The sequence below is a fragment of the Vanellus vanellus genome (genome assembly GCF_965231255.1).
Source record: "Vanellus vanellus genome assembly, chromosome: 2".
NCBI lineage: Eukaryota > Metazoa > Chordata > Aves > Charadriiformes > Charadriidae > Vanellus > Vanellus vanellus.
In genome coordinates this window covers 19545673-19569701 of record NC_138906.1, presented here as the reverse complement: position 1 = coordinate 19569701, position 24029 = coordinate 19545673, and the positions used below count along the sequence as shown (strand labels likewise).

The 24029-nt window shown below is 42.4% G+C and overlaps 1 protein-coding gene across 1 annotated transcript in view; it reads left to right on the top strand.

Annotated features, from left to right (window-relative positions):
* The window catches only part of GPR158 (G protein-coupled receptor 158), a gene marked incomplete at its 5' end in the record, with an annotated part of 208907 nt that overhangs the window by 153035 nt on the left and 31843 nt on the right, over window positions 1–24029 (top strand). The window contains one exon of the mRNA XM_082499677.1: window positions 1805–1914. Coding sequence (XP_082355803.1) covers window positions 1805–1914 — 110 coding nt within the window. The remainder of the gene's footprint in view (window positions 1–1804; window positions 1915–24029) is intronic.

Sequence of the window (24029 nt, the reverse complement as noted above, 5' to 3'; positions counted from 1 at the left end):
GCATGCCAGTCTTTTTTGGCGTTGTTTTTCTAGTTTGGAAGAACCAAAGATGTGTGAACCAAGGTGTGTTCTACCCCCTGGCGAAGCTCAGGAGGCAGGTTACTGCTACAGACTTTGCTCTGGTTCTGCAATTGTCCTAATGTGTAGAGCTGTATATTAGGATAAGAAGTCATTGCTATCATTCAGGTCTTTCTGAGAAACTTCTTGCTGGATGCTCTATTTGCACAAGCATGTTCATGCGTATGTGGATGCATGTTGTTTTTCCAGATGATTTTCCAAGGAGAAGTGGGTCTCTTGCTACACGCTGTTCCTTTCTCTACATGCAGAATTTTTCAGATTCCCGGAAAATGTCTACCTTGAAACATGTCAGTCCAAAAGCAGTGAAAAAAACAGATTAAATTTTGCACCATGGTTTGATTCGTATTTTTTAAAGAAATAGCTTGATTCTGCTGTGAAAAAAAAACGTGCTGGTGAAACACAGCAGCTTCTATCTCTCTCAGCCCACACGTCTGCCATTTTTGCCCCCACCCTCCTAAATATGTCTATGTCACCCAAAGGACGTAGTCCTGGGCTTTTGGCCAATATGCTGGGCTTGAATTCCCACATAGAAAAGCATTTACTTAGGAAAATAATATCATGTGGCAGCCAGTAGGCACAATACTACCTCTACTGCCAGAATGTACTGACTCTAAATGAAGCTGTGGCAGATGGCCTGAAATGTTTCAATGCTTTCTTTCTCTAGACCAGGATTACCCAATTAATTTGTACTACAGTGCATTGGGTTGTTTTACCAGGTTCTGGTCAGATGGGTGGGATGCACTGGATCTAAGCAGGGTCTGCAGGTGCGGTAAGGGCAGTCTACAGCCAAATCCCTGGGATTGGCTGGGGCCAGACAAGTGGGAATGAATATGGGATCATCCCTCAGGACACCAGGGACGACGTCCGTTGGAATGAGAAGTGGACTCCTGGTTCAGATTGTGACTGAGTCCATCATTTGAGCAGCCCTGTTTTAGATGAGGGTGGCATTTTACTTGGCATTGATGCTTTTATACGCACTATACCTGCAGAACTAGCTTTATGTCACCATTTATTGAGTGTTGTCCTCATGCGTGGTACTTGGTTGACAGAGCAAAAGGCCAGTAGGACCCTTCTGTTGTTCCGATTAGAGAAGTCCATAAGTGAACAAAAAGGTTATTTTCATTAAGAAAGTGGCGATGCATAGGGAGATTTGCTATAGCTTAGCAAAAATATATGGAGAAGCATAAGAAAGAGTCAAATATGACATCAAGATTTTGGGGTTTTGGACAGAAAGAGGCTGGTGCAATCATTTTTAGTGTGGCAGAATAGTTGGCAGAGACAAAAGAGCAGCTATCATTTTGCTAGGTTTATCAGAAGGAGTGACTTTGAAGTGTAACCTAGTAAATACAGCCCATCAAACCAGAATTAGGCCAGCTGAGTATTACTGGAATAGCTCAAGGAAAATGTCCTTGTCTGTTCTATCCTCTTCTCTGGGTACATGTTTTTACTCGGTTAAGAAAAGTCAGTGGAATTGCATTTAAAAGTGTTGTCACTTCACAGTCTGTCACAGGGCTTTTGCCAGCTCCCTTCAAGAGGAGTTGGTGCCTAGAACTGTGCCAGCTGGTTGATCTGATCATCCCATCACTTTACTAGAAAATCTAAATATACAAGCAGTACGAGCTGAAATATGTCTGCTGTCCTGTTTTGCGACTATTCTGCCTTTGAATGAAGAAATACTTTCACATTAAAGCAGTACTGAAGCTCTCTCTGTCTTTCTGTTCTATAGGTTGTCATTTTGTATTTTGAGCCAAGTGTATTTCGCTGTGTTCTCCTAAGATGGGTTCGTCTTCTGGGCTTTGCTACTGTGTATGGAACTGTGACGCTCAAGCTGCACAGGTATTTCACATATTATTAATTTCCATCTCTGTGGGAGTATGTGCAATCTGTGTGAGTACTTAGATGGAAGAGCTGCAAATATTATGATAAACAAGCGCTGTTTCTGATTTGTAAAACCACTGTGTATTTCTCCTCACCGTTTCTGCTCAAATTATATGCTACTAATCCCAGTAGAGAACTATGAGTGCACACAGGATTTGATGAAAAATATATAAATCGGGTGTAAAATTGTGCAAGAACTGCTTTTCACAGAAGGTGGATATATTGTCGTTGGATACACGAAAATACAGAAGTGTTCATAGAGTGTTCAAAAGTGTTCAAAGGTTTCCCTGTAAAGTATTCATAGAGAGATGCTTTCTAAGCGTCTAGATACAGCAATGATGGGTAAAACAATACACTGTGGTGTATATACTTACTATGTTGTCTTATGGCTCATAAGTCTTACGGTTTTCTTCAGGCAATCAGAGCAGACAGGCTACATGCTCACAAGCATCAGTCCCTGCCAGCAAAAATGTGTGGGAAATTCTGGGTTCCACAGGGCTGGCAGTGCATTCACATGCAATTCAGAGGTTAAGATTCTGAGACCCAACTTCAAATCCCACTTCTACCGTCCCCTTAAAAATTGAAGCCTTTTCTGAGTATACTGGATAAAATCCTAATGCTTTTTCCTCTTTAAACTTCAGTGAAAAAAAATCACTGATGCATTCTGTAAGTATTTTAATGGAAACAAAAAGATATGCAGTGGGTGTATATTGGTACTTGGACATCTTGGATGAAGTAGGCTTGCTCATATTTTTATCTTAGTTTCATTACTGTGTTGTCATGTTGTGTAGAGGAGGATTGATATTATGCTCGTAAACTGAATGAGGACTGAGAATATCTTGTGTTTCATGTTGCACTATTGGCTTGTCACATTTTGGGTGGAAAACCCTGCTTTGCCATTGAAATAGAGCCTCTTCTTAAAGCTCCCTTTTATTTGTGTCCCTGGTTACAAGTGTACACTTTGGCTGGTAAACTCTGACTGAATAATGCTGTGTCTGGCCACATCTTTGCATTGAAATAAATCCAGAAAATTCCACATCCTTATGGTATTTTCTGGGATGAACAATTTCTGATGCAAAAAGAATAACAACTAGAGCACTATAGAAAAAATAGAACTGGTGACTTTGCTTGGATGGTTTGTTGTCTGTAGCTCAGATACACAGAGAAACAGCATAAGACTATGGAAGACTCACGTTGTCATTGCAGTTCTGCTACCCTAACAGGTTGTTTATATGATTTTACATGGTGTGAGAAAGCAATACCCTGACAGAGCAGTTGATCTTCTGTTTTTTTGAATTGAGGACAGGCTGCAAAATTGGGCAGATAATCTTGCACTTCTGCTTTGCTCATTCAGCTGTTCGGTGTTACTTGGCACCTGTGCTGACAGGGTCAGGGAACAGGACAAAGATTGAATAAGAAACCAAGAATGAACTACATCCTCATCCTTGATCAGCACAAAAAAATGAAGGTTAGCAGTAGACTGGACTGTATCAACAGGACAGCAGCCAGAAGATTGAGGGAAGTGATCCTTTACTCTGCACACCTTAGATCATATCTGCAATGCCGTGTCCAGTTTTGGACTCTGCCAAGACTTCAGTGGACTTGAGTGAGTTCAGTCAAAGGCCATCAGGATGGTCAGGGCTTGGAGCACTTGCCCTGCAAGGAGAGGTGGAGGGAACTGGGTTTGTTCAGCCTTGAGAAGAGATGGTGTTGGAGGGACTTAACAGCAGCTGTCCAACACCTACAAGGTGGTTACTGAGAAAATGGAGACATGCTCTTTACAGCGAATATATATTGGGAGAACAAATGACAAATTGATACAGGAGATTTCAACTTTACACAATATAAATTAGCATCGGGGTTAGTGTTATACAAGGAAAACATTTTCGCCATCAGGGTAATTAAGCAGCGGACTTGGTTGCCCATGAGGTTGTGAATTTCCATACTTGAAGGTTTTCAAGACCCAACTGGATAAAGTCCTGAGTAACCTGGTCTAGATTCAGTGTTAAGCCTGCTTTGAGCACGCGATGGCTTCTGAGGTAATTCCAACCTGAATAATTCCGTATTTCTATGTGAAACATGAAGAGAAAAAACCCCACCCTATTTTGTATATTAATCTAGCATTACTCTCTAGGAATCTCTCTTTGTTTTCCACCCAGGTTTCCTGACCATTCATTTCCTACATTCATGATATTGTGGTCTTTTTTTAGTACTGAAAATTTCAGTCAGGGACTGCGCCTTGCAAAAGCCAGGTCAAGTTAGATTTATGTTTTATTATATACATTTGCAACAGTTATGCAAATTAAGAATAATATGATGCTAATAGAAATTTCGTAGAAATTTTTGGCAGATCTAATTTAATCCACAGTTGTTACAGGGTTGAAGAATGGTGTATTGTAGACACCACAAGTACTCACAACAAGCACTGGTTCCCTCCTGCAGGTAGCCTGTGTTTTGCCTGGGGAAAGAACTGATTGCTAGCAAGGAACTCCTGATTTTTCTAAGTTTAATGAGAAAACCAATATGGTGTAAAAGCAGCTATTAATGATAACCAGAAAGTCTAAAGCTGTATTTCTCAACAAATGGGGTGCTTTGAATAGCACTGGAGCAGGAAGGTTATCCAAAGCCAGGTAGGAGGCACTGGAAACACTTGTTTTCTTTGTGGTTTTTTTTTTCCCTGTAGTTCCCCACTTCACAATGAGGTCTTTGACGTATTGTTAGGGTCAAGCATCAAGGAGAGAGAAATCAGAAAAGTAGCCAAAAGCAGTTGCTTAAGGAAGAGTAAAAGAAAAGGGAATTCATGTGCTGATTCATACTTTGAACACCCGTCACAGTCAATTTCTACAGTGCCTCATCTTAAATTGCCTTTCTTATTCATTGTGCATTTTTAAAATAATGAGCTGATGTTTATGGGGGTGGAAGGATGGGGGTAAGGAAATGAGCTTAATTTAAGAAATCTAACTGTACAGCCATGAACATAAAACTCAGTACTTTCTTCAACAGTGATTTTTTCAAAATAATTCTCTCAAGAAATAATGATGTTTCAAATTTAAACTTTTGGGTTTAAAAGAGCTGCTGATGTTGCATCTTTCAGTATATTTTTGTGACTGAATACTCTGCGTGCTGTTTCAAGCCCTGTATTTTATGAGCAGGTTATCACATTATTTTTAATATTTTGTGAACTTCTACCATCTTGGTGTCAGGATTAATTCTTAATTCGGAATTAAAGCTTAGGAATGGAAGAAAGCTATAGGTATATACATACAGACATATGTATGTCTGTGTGTGTACACATAGGATAGCTTACAGACATTTTAGGAGAATGAAACCCAGGAATGGGGTCTGTAGTTGGTGGGAACCTCAATTTCTTATGTTACTAAGGGAAAAAGAGGAGAGTGGGGAAGTGAGGAGAATGAGAAGGCATGGAGAAGGTAATGTTCCAGGTATGGAAAACAAGACAATGACATGAAACGGCTTTTTTGTAAGTAGTGATGGTGGGATGGGTGTGTTAGTGGGGGGACAAGAAAATGTTAACCCTGTGAGACAATTCTGTACTTCATTTAAATGCTGTGCTAAGATTACATTGCTGTGCCTTGCCACCTGGTGCAGTTGGAGCAAGTAGTGGCCCTTCCTATGCATCTTTGTAGGTGATAAAGAAAGGAGAAGAGCAGTGTGGGTAGTGTGCAGTGCAGTATGTCACGTGACATGGTTCAGTATCTTACAAAAGAGGAAACTCATGCTAACAGAGAAACCAAAGATGTCAGTTTGCTTCTTGAAGCTGCATCGATGGTGAGAACATGAAAGAGGAGGACGTGACATAACGTCCTCTTGTACCTAGTGGAGGGAAAGAGCAGAACATCCCCTCTAGAATTAGCTAGTGGGAACATGGTGCAGAAAGCTACAGAAGGTACCTTGGCAGCTGGAGCCTGTACGGCAGGGTGGATCCTAGGCCAATATTTCACGGTTCATAGTGCCAACAGATCATAGTTCCATAGTACCAATACACCACTATCCAATGTTTCCATGAAAAGGGGTACTAGTGATGAAGCACCGCAGAGAGAAGTTTTGTCTTGGAGTAGTTGTTATGGTATAACCTCAGCTTAGGTGGGCAAGGAAAGTGAGATGGGCATCAGCTGTGGTGGTGAGCTACCCTTTGTTTTTGAAATGAGTCAGACCCTCGTGGTCATTTTGGTTGCACACTCCAGAAAAGTGAGAGATTTAATTTCTGTCAAATTATTTGCTTTTTTCTTATGGAAGGCGAGTGCGAAGTGGCTTCAGACAGATGCATTCACTCTTGGATTTTGCCACTGAATGTGGTCTGTAGTGGTTGTTATCCCATGTGAAATAAAAAGGGGGGAAATTGTTTTGGAGGCAGATGTTGCTGTTGCAGAAATGCAGTGTCCTGAGCTCTGGTCTGATACTGCCTTGTGGAATTAATTCGTTTTTTTACTGCTTTAACTTGACTGGCACGATTAGGTGTTTGCGTGTTTGCAAGGCAGGAAAAGGGGTGGTTTAGGCAAGCTGTAGAGCTGGTTGCACCATAGGGGCTTACTATAGCCATTCTGACTATTTCTCTGTCTTTTCCCTAGAAGAAACATATTTTAGCACCTTTGTTCTATTTATGCAGCTCTGTTCATTTTGTAGATCCAGTTCCTGTGATCTTACAGTAAATGCTTGGGAGCAGCTATTCCTGTTTGTTATATTCCCACAAAATACATCACAGCATCAGCTGCAAGAAAGCCAAGCGACCTGTCACTGTAAACTCTCCTCTAAAGACCAACCATGCTGAGACAAACTTGCTGTGAACACTACGGGTGTATGTTAGAGGATCTATTCCATGGTTCTTTTGCTGAAATTTGCTATAAATCTCCCCCAGGCCGTGGAAGGAGAATTTGTCTGCCTCTCCTTCCAAGGGAGTTGTGGAACTCAGTACGAATGAGTGATTTCCCCTCTCCTCCTCCTGAAAGCGGGCAGGCTGCGACTTGAGTTAGATTTGACACCAAGACTCACGAACTTTAAAGTACTCCTCTCTTGGGTTAGATGGCTTTTTATAGGAATTGGGTTTGAATTAACAGATAAAACAGATAAAAACTCATGTTAGCTTTGTGCAGTTATGTAACAAAGGTGTAATCTCAAGTTCCCTTATTAACTTTAATTCCTGGTAATGCAAACAAAGCTCAGTGACACCATGTATCTTCCATGCAACCTCAAGGAAGGGAGTTCAACGTGCAGTTTGCCTGGTCTCTCACTGCATTGTCTTAAGCGGGAAAAGGGAAGGGGGATGTGGTCAGACATGAAGCTGTCATCAGTTGTTCCTGCAGAGATGCAGTAAGTGCTGTGTCTGCCACACAAGTCTTGTGCAGAGCCCTGGAGAGAGGGAGATTAAGACGCGAAGGCATTTTTCTGGAGAGTGGAGCGACACTTGGTCTGAAGCCTTGGCTGAACAGAGTTGCCTGAGCACTGCTTGTTACTGTTCCAACCTCAGGAAGAAGGGCAGCTGGACTTCTGAAAGTAAACATCCTGCACTGAGAAGATACTTGTTTTGTACTGCCAGTTTCTATTCTACAAGGAAAATTAACTCAAGGAGCTTCCAAAATTTGCCAGTGCTTGGCAGAGAAGGGCTCACAGCCATATACGTTTTGCTGTGGGCTGCTGGAGCTCCACGCTTCTCTGATGCTCTTGCAGCCGTAGCTCCCTGTTCAGCTTCTTCTCTTTAACTTGTGTTCAGGCTAGAGCTCAATGATGCTGCTTCGAATATCAGAGCCAGCAGCAGTGCGGGAACTGTAAGGATTAAAAAAGAGCCTTCCTGTATTCCTGCCACCTCACTATTAGCTTTATTTTCTTGTAGTGATGACTCAGATGAGAGGCAGGTACCTAGTTTCAGCTAAAAGAGAGACATGGAGAAAAAGGAGAGGCATCAGGTACCTTTTGCATGAATTATGAAATGAATTTGATTGGGGAAAAGTAAATCTTCTGTGAAAGCAGGACATCTCTGTCCTCTTCCACTGCTTTCCCCCCCTGTAGCAGTTTGTTGCCGTACATATTTACCCATCTTTGTTTAAACAAGAAGTAAAGCAGCACATGGAAAATGTACGTGGATTCTTGTGTCATTTGTGTTATTTGAAGCTCACATCACGCTCACATCACTGATGCTCCTTTTTAATGAAAAGAGATAGTTCAAAGATAGCAGTGAAGAAGAGGTTGTAGGCGCCAAGTCCTACAAAGCTTTGTGGAAAACGGCGTTGGGGCGGAAACCAGACCTTATAAATGTTCCCACAGTGCGAAGGCTGAGACACGCACCGTGAGCAGGTCCCTCTCTGCCTGATGTGCCCCAGGCGGTCAGCGGCACCGGCTGCTGGCTGTTCCCATGCTGTGCCTCACTGTTGGAGGAAACGGCAGGGAACCCGGGGCTTTAAGGGCTGGGGGAGAGTGCAAGGCTGAGAGATGCAGTTGAGGGAGGAAAGGAGTTGGAGTTGCTGCAAAATGTATGCATATACAGTAGGACTTCATAAGGAACGAAGTTTCACTAATTAGGCTGGTCATAGTCTCTTGTTAGCATGTCTTAACCTAATTCATTCACTTCCTGAGTATAATTAATTTCTTAAACCTTTGCTAGTTTGTTTATTTATTTTTATGGTCCTTAGACATCAACGTAGAGAGTTTAGCAAATTCTATATAGCATTGCTGCATGATGCACATTCAAGATAAAATTCTCATTTTGGTAGTTCTTCTAGATTAAATAACAGAGTCACATTCTGTTTTATTGTGGCTTTTTTCCCAATAAAATCTGCATTATTAAAATCCTATTTAGCTTTTTTTTGTATCCCTGCCATTCTCAAGCAATAACTAGCCTTAACTAGACAGCATAATGGTTCTGTTTCATATTTCTGAATGAAATTCTGCTTTCATATGTATAAACTAATAAAATGTAGCATGACTGTTAACAAAGACACTCAATGTAGAATTAATCTTGATGGAGCACAGTGTAGAAGTAGGACTAATAAACATTATCTTCAAGGAAAAAAATCAGCGGCATATAAAGTACGTAAGATTATTAGAGCACTATGCTCCTGAAAATATTCTCATACATAATTCCTATTAATATTTCATTTATATAAAAATATTGTAGATACAGCTGTACGGTTCCATGGGCTGCTTTTTTTTAACCACCTTAATATAACACACATTCTGCTTTATCATAGTAGACCAAGTTTGGCTAGGAAAGTTCAAAGAGAAGATAAAGAAAGTACCTGGTGTTTTAATACTAAATTATATTCCCGTCATGATTAGAAAAAAAGCCAGTGGGTTGGGAGGCCCTCTACAATGATCCACAGGTCGCACGAGACCTTTCAGGTCTCTTTTGTGTTGATGGCGTGCAAGAGCACCATGGCAGATAATGGGGGAGAGGACTGGTTTTGCACATCATGTTACATGATAGCAGAAGGGCCTCAGAACTGGAGCTGGAAGACATCCTCTCAGAGAGCTTCTCCAAGTCCAGGACCCCGTCAGCTGCAAAACTTTGTGCTGTGGTGCAGTACAGCAGCATCTTCCTTCCAGGCAGGCATGCATTTGTGCATGCATCTGCAATACAAGGATGTAGCTCTACAGACTGTTGGTTTTTCTCATTCCATGGGAAGGATAGAATCGCCTGGTGGAACAAGGTATCTGCTGCCCAGCTGTCTGCTGGGTGGGATTATGGCGTGAAAGAGAAACCAGGCACGGCACTGCAATGCATGAGTTGTAGGCTATTTGTGGAGGAGTGTGAAGAGGGAGTTAAGCGTGTGACTCACACTCCGTGCACAGGGCCTGATCACAGTTAAGTGGAAGCAGAGATTTGCAGATCACATATGCTGATTGTCAGTGAAAAATCATGACTGGAGGGGAGGCTTCTCGTGGGCTACTGTGAAGAATCGGGAGTAAGCCTGATACGATTTAGCATTTTCAGTTGCAGTGAAGAACCAAGCACAAAATGATTACTCATAAAATTTGTGGATAACACGAAGCTTGGTGAAATGGTAAATTTTGTTGCAGAAAGGACAGTAATTAAAAGTAATCTTTATTGCTTGGTCAAAAAGATACACTTGAATACAGCCAAAAGGCAAAGTATAGTTAGGGTATAGTTAAAGACACAAAATTGAGCAAATAGGAGGTTTTAAGGTTATCGGTAGAGAATTGATTTTGCTGCAGGAGTTGACATCTTTGAGACTAATACAAAGGCATTATGTCCTGTTCCTGAGATGCATTTTTAAAGGAGGTGTGCAATAGATGGATGTGGTTCAGAAGGTTTTTGGGGGCTGGGAAAAGTGCTCGATACTGTGAAACCTAATCTGTTTTTCAGATCGGCAAGAAGGCTGAGAGATGGCTTCTTGTGTGGTGTATAAACAATCAGGGAGAGAAAAAGTAGTCACAAAAGACTCTTTAATCTATTGGACTGAGGTTTAATAAGATCTGGTAGCTGGAAGCCAAAGCCAGAGAAATTCCAATGAGCGATCTGGCACAAATTCTTCTCAGAAGGGTACTTAGCTATAGAAAAACCTAACAAGAGAAATGAGGAATTTTTTGTGCTGCTTTCAGATCAGGACTGAATCCCTTCTTGGAAGCTATTCTATAGTTAAATACTACTACAAATTACAGGAGTTTCTATAGAAAAATATAATAGTCTCTGTTATGCAACCTTTCTTTTACGAACATGCGATAGAGATGATAGCATTCATGTTAGTATGGGTCTATTGAGAAATTAAGCATATTTATAAACTGAAATGATGTATTTATAGTTGTACTGTTTAAGAGGACACATCAGCTGCTTTGAAATTAGTCCTGATCACTTACCCTAATGCAGATCTTTAGTACTGGGAAATCTGGTGCCTGGACCAAATATTCTCAGATATTAGTTGCTCTTTTCTGGATTACTGTGAAGGCCCAAAACTGGCATTATGTTCTTGAAAAATTGAGTCTATCTGACCAGTGGTAACCAACCACTGGTCACATAAAATGCTATGTTGCCGTGCTGTAACATACAGAGGGGTAAAGCTTGTCAGCATTGTACCACATCGGTGAGTTATCCGCATATATGCTTTTCTGAAAGATGTCCAAGGTGTTCTAAGAATTTTAGGTGCTATGTATTAGATCCATGGTCTGAACTGGAAAGGCTAAGACAATGCTGCCTTGGCTGCTTGAAGTCCAGGAATACATCCAGGCCACTCTTGTGACCGCAAATCTTCTGAAGCTTTTTGGTTTTCCTTACCTATCTTTTTGTATATCCATTAGGCCCCTCTGACTCTGGCATCAATGTTCTCCAGTGCAGGCATTCTTGTTTCAGCTCTCCGTTCTACAAAATAAGCAACCAGGGACTCATTGGTGTTGCCTTGTTGCTGTATGTAGACGGAGGTCTTTCTCGGATGTTTTTCAGCATAACTTTGACACCATTTTCTACTGTTTGATTGTGGATAAAGCAAATTGGCAGGACTTGTCTGAAATCATACTTCAATTCAAACTACGTAAATTCACAGCTTCCCATCAAGAGCCGATGTCAGAAGGCACCGTGGCAACTTCACCAAGGCTAGTAAAAAGACAGTTGATATATATAAGTGTGGAATTGTTTGGTACCATTGCCTCACTGAAATAAAAATCTATGAACTTTTTTTTTCCAGATGCTGCAAACAAATTTGTGCCCACATTTTTGCAGGACATCTTCTGTTCTTCTGCTTGACTTGACTTACTAGTTTTGGCATACGTGACAAGCTTTTAGAACCTTCTTGATGCTATTGTTCATATTTTTTTGATAAAATTCTGTGTTGAACTTTATATTTGATAGTATTTTTTATTAAATTGTGTATTTTCTAGCTCTCCTATGGTTCCCTTCAGTCCCTAAATGACCGTCATATATTCCTTCTGACATATTTCTCTAGCACCTCAGAAATCACTCTCTTGTTGGCTTGGAACAAAACTCCATATAGTGCTGAGAGACTTGAAACTGATGAAAGGGCTGGAATTACACTGTCCCAGCCATCCCTTAGTAACAGCCTTAATTACTTTATGCAGCATCTTTCCTCAGCCATAAGTCTGCCTTCTATCTTAGACTGGACAGGCTTTTTTTTTTTTTTCTTTTAAATCGGATTAACATAATCCAGCTCTGGACTTTGCTCCTCTGCACTTTTTCAAATGCTTTGGAGAATGTGGCTGCAATGACCAGATCCCTTCCAAGTTTTTATTCAATTTGCAAATCATACTTTTCTAGTTGAGAAAATAGTCTATGTATTTATCTGGAAACCTTGTAGGTGGTGACTGTCAAACTCTTTTTAGAGATGACTTCTGGTATCAGCTAATATTGGCCTCTGATGAATAGAAATCTATTACACGCATGAAAAAGGAGACATTGACCATTTTACCATTTGAATGTATTAAAATGTAGGGTTTTGCAAGGACATACATAATGTTCAGTTTTGTCTGTGGCTCAGTGTCTTGTAAAGAAACTTTGTGAGTGTCCCGCCTTGAAATATTGGCTGGCACTCAGTTGAATTTCTGTGCTTTCTACAATGACCCCTCAGGGCTGGAAGCCCCATGAACAAACTTGTACTGTTTTTCGCATTCTTTATTGGGATTTGCACTCACATCTGCTGTGCAGCTGCACCATTAGGATCGCTGATATGGGTAAGAGATTATACACAAAATTCTTGTTGACCGTTCTATGTGTTTTCGTACCCTTTTCTCATTTTGGGGGGGGAAACAAGGTGATGATGGCCACTGTCTATTTGTACTCGTCTTTGAACTTTGTTCCTGTGCTTGCTCTTTCTCTCATGTGGCATTCTGATATTCATTTATCTTTGCTGAGAACCCCTAGTTCTAGTCAAAGATATGTAGAGCCTCGGACAACTGTTCTACAGTTCTTCCTGTACCAAAATGACACTTAAATAGATTAATGGGTTTTGTGCTAACAAACCACTTTTGTGGTTTTGACTGAAAATGTAGGCATGCCCAAGATAACCTATATCTCACCCAGAGGAGACAGTGGGCATGCTCAATGCATTGAAGCACGGTGCAGGAGTACCGAACAAGTGCTGACACTTGGTTTTCTCCCACAAGCTACAATGTCATGCAGATACCTGAAAGCAGTAGCAACAGCGTGCCAAACATAAGCAAAGAAAAGAAACTAACTCTCAAGAAATAGCTGGGGTGTGCACCTCACTGTCGCTGTCAGGCTGCTTCCAGTCCTGACACTGGTGTGCTTTGTACTAATGCAGCATCTCCGTGCCATGTCTCCTGAAGACAAGAGTACGGCATACTTGCCTCAGCATTTTGCCTAGTCCACGTCCTTCAGGATTTCCCTGGTTAGGGCATCCAAATGTTTCTTTCACGTTCTTACTTATATCATAGCCCTACAGGGGCAGGTTTGCACCTTTAGCTAGTCTTCATTTCCCTTCTGAAGAACCAGAACTACATACTCCCTTGCTTGTTTGTCAGAGGAGCAAGTGACTCTTGCTCCACTTATGCTGTCACTGTGTGGCAGGCAGCATAAATCGCTGAAGTCATAAAACTGTAGGTCATTTGGACTCTTATGATGCTGCTGTGTTCTGCTGGGATCTTCCTCAGTTGCCTGTTCCTTGCTACTCCAAAGAAAGGTATGGCTGAGTGAGACCAAGAGTGAGGCATGCTTTTATCCTCTTAATTCATACATGGTTTTGTTTCCTGGGTGGGCTCCCCAACCTCTGGAATGAGCACAAGACTCTCAAGAATAGCAAAATTGAGTAACCTGGAAGAGAATGAAAATCAAAATTAGGGAGACAGATTTTGTACCTATTTTCTGAGAAGGCAACGAGCATTTAAACGTAGCAGTCTCCTAGCCTGTTGCCACCTGGATGCAGCCCTAGCAGACTCGGACGGAGGGAGAACTGGCAGCACGCCCTGCCCTGGAAAGCCTCGGGTCTGTCATCATGCATCTGCATTAGCATGCAAAGGCAGAGTCATCAATGTCGTTTACAAGACTTGTCAGAGAGAATACAGAAACCAAATGATGTATCTCAAGACTATTTTCAGTAAAAACAAACCATGTTTTCTGTTCCCTTTTGTCTCCATGCTCAGTTAGACTATGCTGATTTGTTTTATTATTGTCTGCATGCTATAAAAAACACCACATTTAAGCTGCCTGCTATATTCAAGACTCCAAATGTGTTTCTTGTGTGATTAGCTCTTGTTCCATGGATGTCACCAAGTTCGAATTTGGGTTAATGTCTGACTGTTAATAAGAAAGGACTCTTACTAATTCCCCCTTATTGCTCTCTTTATTCCTTGGAGTTATTTGATTGTGAAGCAAGGTCATTGCCACTGCATTTCTTTGAACTAGTTAATGTCTCTCTGATTGGAATGTTTCTGTTTAAACAACTAATCTTTAAAAAAAAATTCATGGCTACCAACGTTTTTCTAATGTGTATGTGACCTCAGAGTGGAGCTGGGGCTCTTCCTCCTTACTTCATCTTTGCATTTTTTACAGAGCTTCGAGCTTATTGCGTTTTCCTCTCATTCTGTTCAGTCCATTTTGTTGTCAGTAGGGTCTCATTGCAGTATGTGGGTAGATTGCCTGGGTCTGCATCTTTTATGTCTTTTACATTTGATTTTAGGTGAGAATGTCTGAGTGTTTTATCTATCTCATAGCAATAAACCTTTCCTCTTTATTCCTGAAAATTTTGGAATTTAGATTAGCTTTCCTGTGTGCTCACTTAATGCTCTTTCAGAATGGCAGAATAATTTTAATTCAGTTTATCTTTAAACAAACATATTATTCTTGGTTTTCTAGATTGGCTTAGAACCCTTGACAACTAAACCTTTGACCATAATTTAAATTGTCAATTTTTCATTATTATATGGTGAATACACAGAGCAATGCTTTACAGAATTCAGCTTGTCAGATGATGCTATTTCTTCCTGTGTGTCTGAGAGGAAATATAGAAGATGAGAGTTAGCATTTATTGCAGTTGACTTTTTTAACTCGAATATTTTATTGCAGAATGACAAAAGAACAGAATGTTTCATTTATTTATTGAAGCTGTATGTTGTATTGATATATACAACCTTACAGGGGAGTGTGAGTATTGCATTACCTTCTTCATTAGAATGGGTGACGGTGTCATCTAGTAATAAATTTGGAAAATAAAAGTGAAAAGGTGTACTTTAGTGGGCCACTGAGAGCAGAATTTGTGATACTTTGTGGAATATTCAATCAAAGCTCTGAAGAAGTTCACTGAACAGTTATACAAAAGAGTTTCTAATGCTAACACACTTCTAAAGCATATTAAATCTTATTATTTAAGGTCTGAATAAAAAGCTCGTTGCAGGAAGCATACTAAGAAAATATTAATGACTTCGGAGTTTCTTTCATCTATCTATACAAATGTATAGTGACTACACAAAGATACAGAACCACAGAAGAGCTAAGGTTGGCATGGACCTCTGGAAATCATATAGTCCAACCCACCTGCTCAGAGCAGGCTCAGCCAGAGCAGGGTGCTTGGAGCTGCGTACAGTCAGGTTCTGAATTTTTCCAAGGACAGAGGTCCACAGCCTCTCTTGGCAACCTGTTCTACTGTCTGACCACATTGACAGAAAAAGTTTTTTCTTATGTTTAAATGGAATTTCCCGGATTTCAATTTGTGCCCATTGCCTCTCATCTTGTCACGGGGAACTACTGAGAAGAGTCTGTCTCCCTCTTCTTTATCCCCTCCCATCAGATATTTATATACATTTATAAGATACCCCTTGCGCCTTCTCTTCTCCAGGCTGAACAGTCCCAGCCCTCTCAGCCTCTCCCCTTATGAGAGATGCTCAAGTCCTTTAATCGTCTTTGTGGCCCTTCACTGGGCTTAGCTCCAGTATGTCCATGTCTCTCCTGTACCGGAGAGCCCAGAACTGGACACAGAACTCCATGTGTAGCCTCAACAGTGCTGAGTAGATGGATAGGACCACTTTCCTCAACTTGTTGGACATGCTCTTCCTCATATAGTCCAGGAGGCTGCTGGCCTTCTTTGCTGCAAGGATACATTGTTGGCTCATGGTCAATTTGGTGTCCACTGGTATCCACAAGTTGTCGTCTGCAAAGCTGCTTTCCAGCCAGGTGGTCCCAGCATGTACTGGTGCATGGGGTTATTCTTGCCTACCTGCGGGACTCAGCATTTCCCTTTGTTGAACTTTGAGACTCCCGTTTGCCCATTTCTCTGGCGTGTTTCTGTCCCCTTGAATGGCAGCAGAACCATCTGGTCACTCAGACACTCCTCCCAGTTTTGTATCATCCACAAACTTCTTGAGGATGCACTCTGCTCCATTGTCTAGGTTCTCAGTGAAGAGGTTAAACAGTATTGGCCCCCGTATCAGCCCCTGGGGTACACAACTAGTGACTGGCCTCCAACCAGGCTTCTTGCTGCTACTCCACAACCCTTTGACCCTGGCAGTTCAGCCAGTTTTCAGTCCAGCCCACTGTCCATTTATCTCACTTCATCTGCCTTTTCATCAGTTTGTCTATGAGGAATTTACGAAAAACAGTGTCAAGAGTCTTCCTGAGTCAAGATAAACAACATCCACTGCTCTTCTCTCAGCCAGCCAGCCATGTCCTTGTAGAAGACCATCAGGTCAGTCAGATGTGATTTTATTTTCATAAATCCATGCTGACTACTCCCAGTCACCTTGTGTTTGGAAAAGTTCTCCAGGAGGATTTTTTTTTCTATCGCCTTCCCAAGAACTGAGATGAGTTTCACAGCCCATAATTCCTGGGATCCTCCTTCTTGCCTTTCTTGAAGGTAGGAGTTACATTTGCTTTCCTCCAGTCAATAGGAACCTCCCTCAGTCACCAAGACCTTTCAAAGAGTATTGAGAGTGGCCTTGCAATGACATTGGCCACATCTTGTCACATCCCATGCATGGGCTTCAGTATATCCAGTTCACTTAAGTGTTCCTGACCTGATTATTCTCCACCAAGGTTAAATCTTTCTTGCTCTAGACTTTCCCACTGGTCTTGGGGACCTGGGATTCCTGAAAGCAAGTCCTACTAGTAAAGACTGAGATGAAGAAGGCATTGAGTATTTCAGTCCTTCCTGTGTCATTTGCCTCCAGGTCCCTGCATCATTCAGCAGTGGGCCTGCATTTTGCCTAGCCTTATTTTCCTTTGCTGCTGTTATAACCTGTAGAAGCTTTTCGTGTTGCCAGTTGAATCTGTCCTCACCAGATTAAACTCCAGGTAGATTTTGGCTTCCCTAAATCCATTGCTGTATGGTCAGAGAATAGGTCTATATCCTTCCTGGGTCACCTGGGTTCTCCTTCCCCTTCTTGTACGCTTTCCTTTTATGTGTGAGTTTAGTCAGGAGCTCATTGTTCATCGATGGGCGCTGCCGGCCAGCTTTGCTTGATTTCCTGCACATTGCACGGTCAACATGCTGGAGGGGAGGGATGCCATCCAGAGGGACCTGGACAGGTTTGAGAGGTGGCCTGTGCAAACCTCATGAGGTTCAACAAGGCCAAGTCCAAGGACCTGCACCTGGGCCAGTGCAATCCTATGCACAAATACAGGCTGGGTGGAAAGTGGATTGAGAGCAGCCCTGAGGTGATGGACCCGGGGCTATTGGTTGATGAGAAGCTTGACATGAGTTGGCTATGCATGCTTGCAACCCAGAAGGCCAACCGTATCCTGGGCTGCATCAAAAGCAGTCTGGCTAGCAGGTCGAGGGAGGTAATTCTGCCTCTCTACTCCGCTCTTGTGAGACCCCATCTGGAATATTGCATCCAGCTCTGGAGCCCTCAACATAAGAAGGACTTGGACCTGTTGGAGTGGGTCCAGAGGAGGGCCATGAAGATGCTCAGAAGGCTTGAGCACCTCTCCTATGAAGACAGGCTGAAAGAGTTGGGGTTGTTCAGCCTGGAGAAGAGGAGAGGAGAGGGGAGGGGAGGGGAGGGGAGGGGAGGGGAGGGGAGGGGAGGGGAGGGGAGGGGAGGGGAGGGGAGGGGAGGGGAGGGGAGGGGAGGGGAGGGGAGGGGAGGGGAGGGGAGGGGAGGGGAGGGGAGGGGAGGGGAGGGGAGGGGAGGGGAGGGGAGGGGAGGGGAGGGGAGGGGAGGGGAGGGGAGGGGAGGGGAGGGGAGGGAAGGGAAGGGAAGGGAAGGGAAGGGAAGGGAAGGGAAGGGAAGGGAAGGGAAGGGAAGGGAAGGGAAGGGAAGGGAAGGGAAGGGAAGGGAAGGGAAGGGAAGGGAAGGGAAGGGAAGGGAAGGGAAGGGAAGGGAAGGGAAGGGAAGGGAAGGGAAGGGAAGGGAAGGGAAGGGAAGGGAAGGGAAGGGAAGGGAAGGGAAGGGAAGGGAAGGGAAGGGAAGGGAAGGGAAGAGAAGAGAAGAGAAGAGAAGAGAAGAGAAGAGAAGAGAAGAGAGAGAAGAGAAGACGCTGGGGAGACCTTATTATGGCCTTCCAGTATCTGAAGGGGGCCTACAGGAAGGGTGGAGAGGGACTTTTTACAAAGGCGTGTAGTGATAGGACAAGGGGTAATGGCTTCAAACTGGAAAAGGGTGGATTTAGATTAGATATCAGGAAAAAAATTTTCACTACGAGGGTGGTGAGACACTGGAACAGGTTGCTTAGGGAAGCTGTGGAGGCCCCATCCCTGGAGGTGTTCAAGGCCAGGCTGGATGGGGCTTTGAGCAACCTGGTTTAGTGGGAGGTGTCCCTGCCTATGGCAGGAGGGTTGGAACTAGATGATCTTTAAGGTCCCTTCCAACCTAAACTATTCTATAATTATATGATTCTGTGATTCTTGAGCTTGGAGGAGCTTTAAGCTTTTTTCCCTTCTCTCAGGATCCTGAACTCTACCATTCATGGTCACCCCAGCCAAGGTTGTCCCTGACTTTCATGGCGCCAGCTGTTATTCCTTCTCTGTAAGCATGAGGTCCAGCAGAGTGTCTCCCTTCCGTTCCTTGGTCAGGTGCGTCAAGAAGATATCACTGGTGCATTCCAGAATCCTCCTGGACTGCCTGTGCCCTGCTGTATTGCACTTCAGCAGATGTTGAGGTTGCTGAAAACCCTCATGAGGACCAGGACCTGTGAACACGAGGCTTCTACCAGTTGTCCGAGGAAAGCCTATCTCAAGACCTACTGTCTTTGTATTCCTGATCAGACAATCTGTAGCAGACACCCAACCACAGTGTCACATAAGCTCTCAGCTGGTGTCCCAAGGCAGAGCTCCATGCATCCCGGTTTCCCTCTCACAAACAGGGCAACCTGCCCTTCCAGTCTGTCCTTCCCAAAGTGCTTGTATCCATCCGTGGAGCACATCACTCCTGTAATCAGCAGTTATTTTTAGGGACATCATTCATGCTGTGGCTTCAGGGGGTAGTCCTAGCTGTTGAGGCAGATTCCTAGCAGTCTGGTATTCTGCAGCACTGGGGAGGGAACAGCAAGTATTTGTCAAGACGTGCAACTTCAATTATTTTCACAAAATTTAAATTCAGACAGACATTCAGAAACTAGTTTCCAGGACACCATAGCTTCCTCAGAAGTGCTCATGATTAACCTAATTAGCATTTTTTTCTGATTGCTACACATGCTTACACATATTGAGAGTAAATATAGTTGAATGAGCATTTACCTGTCAATAGAGCATGGAAGCTTATGAAAGGATTAATTTTATTCAGATATTGCTGGCAACGTAGAATGATTCTGGACTAAGATTCTTTAAATTTCCTTTAGGTTTATGTTTTATTTTTGTGGTGGGTTGATCTTGGCTGGATACCAGGTGCCAACCAACCTGCTCTATCACTCCCTTCCTCAGCAGGATATGGGGGGAGAAAATAAGATGAAAGAAAAATCTGGGGGTCAAGATAAAGCGATTCAGTAAAACAAAAGCAAAGGCCACTCATGGAAGCAAAAGAAAACAAAAGATTTATTCTCTGGTTCCCATCAGCAGGCGATATCCAGCCAGTTCCCAGGAAGTGGGGCTTCAGTACATGTAGTGGTTGCTCCAGAAGACAAAGGTCATAATAACAAATGTGTGTCGTTGTCGTGTGTGTGTCGTTGTTCCTCCTCCACCCCCCGCCTCCTTTCTCTTAGGTTTTACTGATGCGGAGATGTCACATGATATGGAATATCCCTTTGATCAGTTTGGATCAGCTGTCCTGGCTGTGTCCCCTCCCAAGATCTTGCACACCCCCCAGTACAAAGCACAGCACTATGAGGGCTGCTATGGGGAAAATTAATTCCATCTCAGCCAGACCCCATACAATTTTATATGAAAAAGAACATACAGAATGCAATTTATCTCCTCCAGAACATGAATGTAACTGATCTGTTTCAATAAGAATAGTCAGGAGCATGCCAGATTCATGCAGAAATAGCATACGGCAAACCACGGGGCTGGTCTGCGCTGCTGCCTACCGTGCTGCTTGCACGAGCCAAGCTGAGGCTGATCGCAGCAGAAGAATCCATCCCTCTTCAACAGTTTATCAGATGTGGATTTTATACAGCTGCGGCATTTTGGTTGCTGGATTTGTTATTTGTTCCTTTACTATAGTACTATAAACGGAAGAGATTCTGTTCTGCATTCTTCTCATTCTTCTGTATTTGACTTTGCTCTGGCCAGGATTGGTTTTCTGCTTTAGCTGAAACTGCTATGTACATACTGATGTTCGTTTTCTTACACGGTCATTGCTCTGCTTGTTCTTCCATCAGGAGAGGTGTTTGACATACTGGAGTATGATTGAAATTGGGCCCCAAAATTCTATTTTTGTCTCTTTAGCTTTACTGTAGAATTTCCTTTTTTCTAAAGTTCTTAGTGAATGCTAAGAGGGAAACATAAATAAGTTGGGCTATACGTCAGGGAATTTATGTGACTAGCAGCTTGGTTACCAGCTCATGTCTGTTTGTCCTCTGCATCATCTGCATTCAGAAGAAAAGACAGGGGTTGGAAATAATGAGGGCTTGGAACCTTTTGTCATTGTTGCTTTTGAGAATGGAGAATTTAAAAATGTAAAATAAGAAGACTACCATGGCAGGGGAGGTCTGTGGGTACTACTACAACCTTTAATAGCCATATCTACACCTCTACATTGATAAAGTAGAGGCCTATTTATATGTGATGTTGTTCCTGCATCTTAAGTATCTCTTGTGAGCCTGGAAGTTGCACAGAAGGACACGAAGCTGCTGTGGAAGCCTTTGGTATTTAACTTACATGTTGGACTTTTTATTCTATGAGACGGTCACTGCTCCTCCACCTTAGCAACTCGCCTCTGCCTTTCCCCGCTGTAGATGCTTGACATAGACAAGTAACTCAAAACCCAAGTGTACAAGGTCCTGAGTAACCTGGTCTTGTTGATCCAGCTTTGATCAGGGCAGTTGGATTAGGCGATTTCTTAACCTCTCCCTTCCAACCTTGGCTGTTCTGCCATTCTGTGGATTAATTGACCAGAGGCACAATAACTTCCCAGATGCCTGGTGAGCTTTGATACCCTTGCCAGGATTTTCATTCCCTTCAGTGTAATCTACTCCAGGTGCGCATTTGCAGAGGAATATTATTAATAATAATAATAATATTTTATCACATGGAAATTTTATCCAAAGAAGTTAGCATTGTTTATGGGCTCAATTTCTGTTGGTGGTAACACTGCTGTATCTCGTGACAGGTGGAGATGTTCCTGATTTTATCTGTTCTGAGTGGTTTGAATCTTATCTTTTGCAGACAAGCCGAAGAATAAACTTTCCTTTCAAATACACATGAAGGTCTTAGCCGTGATACCTGCATGCACAACCACAAGATAAAGTTAATATTTATTCCACAAGTGGAAGGAGAACACAATGATGATAAAGAGCTTCTTTTTCAGTAGAGTTGATAGAAAACACTGCTGCCTGTCAATCACATTATAAAGTGGTTAACATTTATTTTATCAAAGTGGGCACAAAACCCTCAACAGATATTATAACTAAATATTACAGTTATGTGTCTTTCTGCAGTTTTCTGTACCACACTTCATTAACCCTTGTCAGCTTTGCATCATATAATAAAGGTACAGGCAACCCAGCACCTCTTCCTGAGCTCTGCTGAGGTAAGGAAGTCTGCATTGTGGATCTGAGAGGAGGGCTGCGTCCAGTGGGTGTGATTACTCTTTCTTGCACCTAAAGGCCGTAAAATAGTAGGGCAAGTTCTTTCTGTTACACCTGTGCTGTTTGATTATTTGCCATGGTTATGAATGCGTGGAAACAGAGCACAACACATCAAAGACTGGACCTTTCAGCGTATCCTGATTCCTCTTCCTCAATGTCCTCCTCATTGAAAAGAAATGCAAATTTGGATTGTTCTTATTCATGATTACTTGACTCTTATTTTGTTAGGAAAAGATAGATAACTTTGAGTGCTAATATGCAAGAACTCTACACGGCTAATTTATGTGGACTACTAGAAAAAGAGATTTTTCCATACTGTATTAATTTGAGGGAAAATCATGAATCTTGGAAATTCCACTTATGTAAATCTTATCAGCATTAGCTGAAATTCAGGATTTATACCTTTTTAAAAAATCAGGTTTCCATATCTGTGCAGATGACATTGGGAGGATGATGCAATAAAGAAATGTGAACATTTATATGGCTTTATTTGGATATGTAAAGGTGCACACACTCATGGTCATCCAGTATGGAAGCAGCTGTATGAGCCGCTCAACCAGTTCGCAGTAACTTCCAGCACTGAAACATTCTGACAGACATGAAAGGAAAAAAATGCACTCCAAAAGATATGGAAGAAATAGAAGGGCATAAAAATGTTGATGTGTTACAGTTTATAAAGCTGGGGGAAGTTCCTGTCCTTTCAATTGCTGATGTTTGCTTCCTGCATCTTTAATAATGATTTGTCGTTTTAAAGTAGTGTGTAGGAACATCATTTCACAGCAGAAAGGGAAACAAGTGCTTACAAGTAAGCCGGCGAGGAGATACTTTAGTATCAAAAGATTTTGCGCATCGTGCTTTGGTGAGTGCTTCACAGATACACTACTTCTCCTGGTCTCTTTATTTTCACTGCAATTTTTTTGAGGCAATATACTTAAACCAGTTAATTTTGAAAAATACTTCTTTTGAATCTTCTCTGACAATGCAGCTAGACACATAGGCAGCGACAGCTCTGAGCTGTATGCACCTTCTCCTGCAGGAACCTCATGCAAAAAAAAAATCAAAGAGAAAAGTCAGAAAAATAGTGATCTGTCATTCATTTCAGTGGCCAGTCCAGCCCAAACCACGACACCAGCCAAGGGGACTGTTTTTTTTAATGGAAAAAAAATCAAGGCAACTAGATATCTCAGGCTAGAAATAGCAGTGTTTATGCATGATTCTTCACTTGTTTACCGTGCCTGTGCAAGGCAGGAATTGATATGATCTAACTTTGTGAATTTGGAAGTTGCATCAAGCTGTCCACAATCTTCTCTGGTTCCTGGGTATTTTGTTTCCGGGCTTGTGAGTCTGTTCCAGGTCTCCTGCTGTCACCCACTGCCATCTCCCAGATCTCCTTCTGAGCTTGCTCAGCAGTCCATTGATAGACAGGGCAATATCACTTCTCTCAGAGAAGTCTACTGAGCCCATCGTGTCTTAAAAAATTATATCCTTAGTATCTTACAAATAAAGATAATACCAGATGTCACATGAAGATCCTGGAGAAAATCTCATTAGCATGAGAAACTGTCTCAGGAAAACAATTCGACTCCTAAAGAGAAATTAATTTTACTCTGCTTTTCATCTTCTCCTGCAAGTGGAGTGTTCAGAGAAATCACTTGGTCACTGAAGCTCCTGTGATAACAAACCCAAACTCAAACTCTGTGATTAGAGTTTGTTCCTTTAGAGCAGTGATGGGGCACCTTCTTGTTGCTGGGGCCTGGGAGACCTACAAACACCGGTACTGGTCTGCTCATTAATGGATTTCCAGAGATGTTAGCGACTAATTGCCCATCCTGGGTGAAATGAAGTGTCGAGCTACATCTGGCCTTCAAGCTGTAGGATCTCAAATCCTGCTCTCGAAAATTCAGTAGCAGAATTATATGATGTTATTATAAGAGCGCCGTTAATAGTTTTTAATGTTGTT